Consider the following 6,394-nt stretch of genomic DNA (forward strand, 5'->3'; position numbering starts at 1 on the left):
TCTATTGGACTGGTCTGTGCCCGACACCTGCGCATATTCGTAAGTACTGAACAGCAGGCTACAGCAAAGTACAACACTGTAGCCACCTCAAATGCACCACCCTACACACCCTAAAACAACATCATAACACGACAACACTGTTGTGCTGCTACATCACCTGACACATACACCACACTGCACGACAAAAATACTACACGACTACACTTTACCACATTACAACATTACACACCACAACACTGCAAGACACGGCGCTGCAAAACACCTCACCCTATCATTTAGACGCTTCATTCACAGTCGAATACACCAGAGAACTGTTCCGTGGTTTTTAATTAGGCAGCAGGCTGGCAGGGGAATCTTGACACTGGTCCTCAGTGGGCTGCAGGTCCCCTCCAGCTCCTGTAAATATCTCTGGTAATTAAGAGATCCATTAAACGATCGAGACAGAGGCGGGCGTCATCCCGTTGTCACTCTCATTAAAAGCGTCTGGCTTGTGCGGTTGGCAGACAGGGAAATGATGTTATACCTGTGACGTGATTGGTTGGGATTACAAGGGAGAACATGAGGAGGGAGTGTGAACAGGCTGCTGATGCGTCGGTCTGTCGACGCCGAACGCTACTCGCTTGAAAACGATGGGAATTGTGTTTGAGAGATGGTAAAATATCTCCAGTTCTGGGCCACTGGTACATATCTTCATCCTGTCAGAGGGGAAAACCATCGATGTGGAACGGAATGTATCTATATAACTTCACCATATGTGTCCGAGATGCTAGATTTATGACGCATTGATGTCTGTGATTCAAAACACGTTGATGGAACCTTTTAAAGTTGTAGGCCGGCTGTGTGAGAAGCTGGAGGATAAGGCCATGGGCCGGGAGGTCAAAACACAGATATATTTTACACCGTCATTCTAGGAATGCGTAGAGTGCTTCTCCATAACTTTGATCGAAAGAAAACGAATCATGGTGGGAGATGATCCCTGGCCATCCTCCACAGGGATGTCCAGGAGCTCTCAGAGAGCCACAGCACAGTCACATGTCTGCAGTAAAGGAACAACAAACTTGGATGAATACACAAACATCCTTTTCGTAAAAGCCAAATCAAATCAAATCAAATTTATTTGTATAGCCCTTTTTACACACAAGCATGTCACAGAGGGCTTCACATACGCCCATAGAACTGCCCCTCAACCAACCTAAACCCTCAAGGACCCTTGTTATTCATCCTCAACCAGAATGTTTTTATTTATTTATTTTCAGTCAGTTGGAGACGAGAGCTGCAGAGGTAGAGAGCAAGGTGTGAGACCAAGCTGTGATTCAGCAGGAAAAGGTTTATGGTTTATCAGCCCGGGGCTGAAAAAGCGTAACCTGATTAGCACAGTAGCAGCCATCTTAGCCTTCCGTTTCCTCAGACCCGACATGTGTTCTGGAGAATTTGGCCTGAGTCTGTGTTCTTTTCCACTGCTAGACAAACGGAAAAACGAAAAGCCACGTTTTTGGAAAAGACACCACCGCCCTCTAGTCACAACGAATCGTGTTCGGTATTTGCCCTGATTGTGATTCATTGTCTGCCTTCATTTGTTCGGGCCGATAATTTGTGTAAAGGAACAACAAACATGATGTTCTCTCTCTGATTCTTTCATGGAGTCTGAAACAGTCTAAACAGCTAAACAGTTTAGCAATGACACGCCGTAGAATAATCACCCAAATCCCAGTAAAACCCAGAGAACTCCTCTCAACGCAGCGTCTGTTTCACGTGTGAGCGTGTGTGTGTTAAAAACCACAGTGACTCCCAATGGACCCGCGACCAATGAAAAGACGGAACTCGGCCCTCTCCTGGCCCGCCCCCAGGGGAACCCGTTCCTGGAAGTAGTCCAGGTCACAGGAGGCCCCTTAATACGAGCAGGAAGAGACTTGTACCTCGTCTGTGACCCGCCCCTGCGGCGCTCATGCCTCATCCCCTCGCTCCGCTCACGGCCGACCGACGCGGATGAGCGCCCTGCCCGGGGTTACGTCTCATGTTGATGATGTAAGCGCTCACGGGTCAGGGCACACAGGGGTCTCAACTCACCCAGAGGGGAACCGCCAACCTCTCTCTGTGTTCTTTGGCCGTCGTCACGGAGATGACGCACCGCCCACCCCCCATTCCCCGTTAAGACCTGATTGGTTTAGAGCCCACCCCAGGAGCCAGTGGGAGTGTGGCAGTCTGACAGACCACCTCCTGGTGACCAGGGTTAGGTAGACAGGATGCAGGATGCTGAGTACCTCTTGTCTGACCGCCGTGAAGGAGACATCAGGCGTTGACGCTAGTCAGCTAGCGCAGAAGCCACAGGTGTCTGGATTTCCACTCTACTCAGCGGGGGTTTCCATCATGGCCTCTTCAGTCATGGTTGATTAGAGCCACAGCGGTGTGTGTGTGTGTGTGGTGCTAGCAGAGGCTGCAGCTCCTCCGGTCTGCAGCGTTGGAGACTAGAGAGAGGAAGGAGAACTCACTGGCACCTTGTTGTAGATGATCTGTGCGTGCACGTGGGCGGGAATTCAGCCAAAGTGGGGGGGGGCACGAGTGTTTCCTTGTGTTATAAATGCAGCCTTTCTTTCCCCCTCCGCCCCACCAGGAGTACGAGCCCACCATCTACTACCCCAAGCGCTCCCAGCACAGCCTGCACCAGGACTTCACCGTGCAGTGTGAGAAGATGGACATCCCCTTTCTGTCCTATCTCCCCACAGAGGTCAGTCCAAACCAAACAAACAAACGACATGAAGCGCGGCTTTGGCTGTCTTTTTGCAATGGCTGTGTCAGTCGTTCAGTCAATATTCTGCTGGAATGACGACGTTGAAAGTGAATCGCCCCCGATGCGCTGGGCTTGTGTGTTCAGGTGCAGCTGATAAACGATGCCTATAACCTGGTGATCGATGCCATCATGGGGCCTGAGACCGACCACGCCAACGTCAAGGAGCCCTACGCCGGCATTCTGGTCACCCTCAAGCAGGTGAAGATCCCCATCGCCAGCGTAGACGTGCCCTCAGGTAAACCTCCGACCGTAACGTCTCCCAGCCTCTCAGCCTTCCACAGCTGCAGGACGGGGGGACGGGGGGATGGGATGATGGGGGGATTGGGGGATTGGGGGATGGGGGGATGGGAGAATTGGGGGATGGGGGGAGGGATGATGGGGGGAGGGATGATGGGGGATGGGGGGATGGGGGGAGGGATGATGGGGGGAGGGATGATGGGGGATGGGGGGATGGGGGGAGGGATGATGGGGGGAGGGATGATGGGGGATGGGGGGATGGGGGGATTGGGGGAGGGATGATGGGGGGATGGGGGGATGCGGGGAGGGATGATGGGGGGATGGGAGGATGGGGGGATTGGGGGATGGGAGGATGGGGGGATTGGGGGATGCGAGGATGGGGGGATTGGGGGAGGGATGATGGGGGGAGGGATGATGGGGGAGGGATGATTGGGGGATTGGGGGAGGGATGATGGGGGGAGGGATGATGGGGGGAGGGATGATTGGGGGATTGGGGGAGGGATGATGGGGGGAGGGATGATGGGGGGATCGGGGGATGGGGACCCAGAAGCACCGTAGGTCTGGTCAGAAACGTTTCCTGTAGATCCTCGTTTCCTGTACATCCTCGTTTCCTGTAGATCCTCGTTTCCTGTAGATCCTCGTTTCCTGTACATCCTCCGTCGTGTTATCACGTTAAATGATCGTGCAGATCTGCAAGGCTTGTCTTGGTGTAAGCAACATGGAGGTGGCTTTCTTGTTTCTAAATGGGCTGAGCAAAATATTTACAATTTTAAATACATCTATCCAAATGAATGTAATAATGTGTTGTGAAGGTATAGTGTTTGAGGTCGAAAGGACTGGGGGTAGCAGCTGGCCAGACCATGGTGGACCTAGAACAGTCAGATATGTCCCCTGGCTTCAGTACATCCATTTGGTGTGTGCAGCAGCCATGTAATCACACCCTCTCCACTTCTCTGCCCTCCTGGAATTCTTCGCTTAGCCGTGGTTTCATCTGTTGGAGGTTAAACTACGATAAAGTTGAAAGGAGAAACATCAATATAGTTATGTAATATAGTGTCCTCCAATAGGTTAATACTGAACCCCTCTCTCTCTCTGTCTCTCTCTCTGTCTCTCTGTCTCTCTCTCTGTCTGTCTCTGTCTCTCTCTGTCTCTGTCTTTCTCTCTCTCTCTCTCTCTCTCTCTCTCTCTGTCTCTCTGTCTCTCTCTTTCTCTCTCTTTCTCTCTCTCTCTCTCTCTCTCTCTCTCTCTCTCTCTCTCTCTATGTCTCTCTATCTGTCTCTCTATCTGTCTCTCTCTCTCTCTCTCTCTCTGTCTCTCTCTCTCTCTCTCTCTCTCTCTCTCTCTCTCCCCACCAAGGTTGGAATGTGGATGAGGTCACCACAGACGGCATCAACCCGGAAGTGCTCATCTCGCTCACGGCACCTAAGAAGTGTGCCACCAGTTTTCCAGGGAAGCATTTCCTGGCTGGTCGCTTCCTGCCTTACGACATCCAGAAGAAATATGATCTCAACCTCCCAGAGTACCCAGGCACAGACTGTCTTATAGAATTGTAAACACGCCAGCGAGTGTTCATTTTGGAAAATATGATTCTCATGTTTTGTATTTTATAGATTGTTACTGTGCTTTATTGTCAGTGTGCTTTCTCTCAAAGGGGCATAGAGCAGGTTCTGCTGTAGTCCAAATTGACTCTGTTTTGCTAAACACAGTACAGTGAAGATAGTCCTCGAGTGGTTTGAGTGTTTTTGCGACGGTCTGAGGAGTTTTTGGTGTGAGTTTTCATGTATATGGCAACATTACCCTCTGTGTCATTACGTTCTAGCTCAGAGATATTATCCCTGATGATGGAGGGTGAATGTGTTGGGCTGTATATTCAAGATTTTGCTGACTGATTCACACTCAACCTGTGTTGCGTTGAGAATTCGTATTTATTTTCAGAGAGTTTTTTGGAACAAAAATAGTTCTCCTTTGTTAATTTCTACATCAATCCAAACTGATGTATTTTCTTTACTGAACACGTAATAGCATATGTCTGTACATGTGCATTAGCGTTAGCTCTTGGTCCTGTAATAAAACGTTTTATCTCTTAGCATCTTGAGCACCTCGTGGTTCCTGCCAGCTTTTTTCTGTGATGGTGAGGCACCAGGAAGTAGGAGTGTAATACAACTTTCTTAGAAGGAGGTTTACTGTGTCAGAGGTTAATTGACCAGGGATTATTAATACCGTCATGGCTCTTATTACCATCCTTATTCTTTTGGTATTTTTATTTATGAATGACTTTAATTATTTGTTCATTAAATAAATTATTCAACATGTATTTTCTATCCCCCTCCATCTGAGTACAGTCGCTGACTAAGCACATGCTCACTCACAAGCACGTCTTTTACACCATGTTTTGGATGAACGGCATGCCGTGTGTGACATCACTTCCTCCCCTTTATTTAATCAGCAGTGGTTACAAGTTACAAAACCGAACCAGAAGCCCAACATCTGGAAGTGTCGGGCCGTCCGCGGATGCCGAACTGTAGGGAGCTCTGCTCACCGTCGCGGCTGCCTATGGGGGGCCAGCCTGGTTACTGCTGTCCAATTTAGCAGGGGGAAAATTGCTAGCATGCCTTTTAGCTCTTCTGATGAATGGCATATGGCAAAAACACGCCAGAGACCCAAGTTCATATTTTTGCGTCCGACAAATTCTAATTCCGAAGCTGAGTTTGGGAACGTGCCAGTGAACGGTTCAGCTGTAGCGTGTCATCAGTAATCAGTTTTGGAACTTCGCCAGGCGGTTTAGCCCACCTTGACTTCTTCTAACACGGAAAGAGAAACCTGAGCGCGACTCACCGCTGGGCTGGGTAGGGGGAACAAACCTCTGTCTTTTATCTTAAGATTAAGATCGAATAACCAGTCCAAGAAAACGTCCAATGGCACTGTTTGTTGACAGCTATATTGTCAAGAGTTTGGCTCCAAAACCTTTTCTTCTCTGCTCTTTCCTGTGATATCAACACCTGTTCAGCATGGGGGATTTGACCTTGAGCACCAGCCCAGGAATGTATTAGTGAGCAGGGAAAAATGAAGAGAGCACAGCAGTCACAACAAACGAGATCTTTACTCTGGAAACAAAAGTCACTCTTTCAGTTAATGGGTTATCCTCCCTCCCTCCCCCTCCCTCCCCCTCCCTCCCTCCCTCCCTCCCTCCCTCCCTCCCTCCCTCCCTCCCTCCCTCCCTCCCTCCCTCCCTCCCTCCCTCCCTCCCTCCCTCCCTCCCTCCCTCCCTCCCTCCCTCCCTCCCTCCCTCCCTCCCTCCCTCCCCCCTCCCTCCCCTCTTCCCTCCCTCCCCTCCTTCCCCCCCTCCCTCACCCCCTCCCTCTCTCTCCT

General features: G+C 50.3%; 1 protein-coding gene across 2 annotated transcripts in view; it reads left to right on the top strand.

Annotated features, from left to right (window-relative positions):
• yjefn3 (YjeF N-terminal domain containing 3) overlaps positions 1–5,111 on the top strand; it is a 32,789-nt gene extending 27,678 nt beyond the window's left edge. For both annotated transcript variants that reach the window (XM_084676494.1, XM_084676493.1), the window contains exons 3-6: positions 1–39; positions 2,612–2,725; positions 2,873–3,023; positions 4,382–5,111. The exon at positions 1–39 is cut by the window's left edge and continues 72 nt beyond it. In XM_084676494.1, coding sequence (XP_084532620.1) covers positions 1–39; positions 2,612–2,725; positions 2,873–3,023; positions 4,382–4,578 — 501 coding nt within the window. In that variant the 3' untranslated portion in view covers positions 4,579–5,111. The remainder of the gene's footprint in view (positions 40–2,611; positions 2,726–2,872; positions 3,024–4,381) is intronic.
• The last annotated feature ends 1,283 nt before the right edge of the window (positions 5,112–6,394 follow it).

This window comes from Hypomesus nipponensis, chromosome 16, assembly GCF_054491055.1.
Source record: "Hypomesus nipponensis isolate SF chromosome 16, ASM5449105v1, whole genome shotgun sequence".
NCBI lineage: Eukaryota > Metazoa > Chordata > Actinopteri > Osmeriformes > Osmeridae > Hypomesus > Hypomesus nipponensis.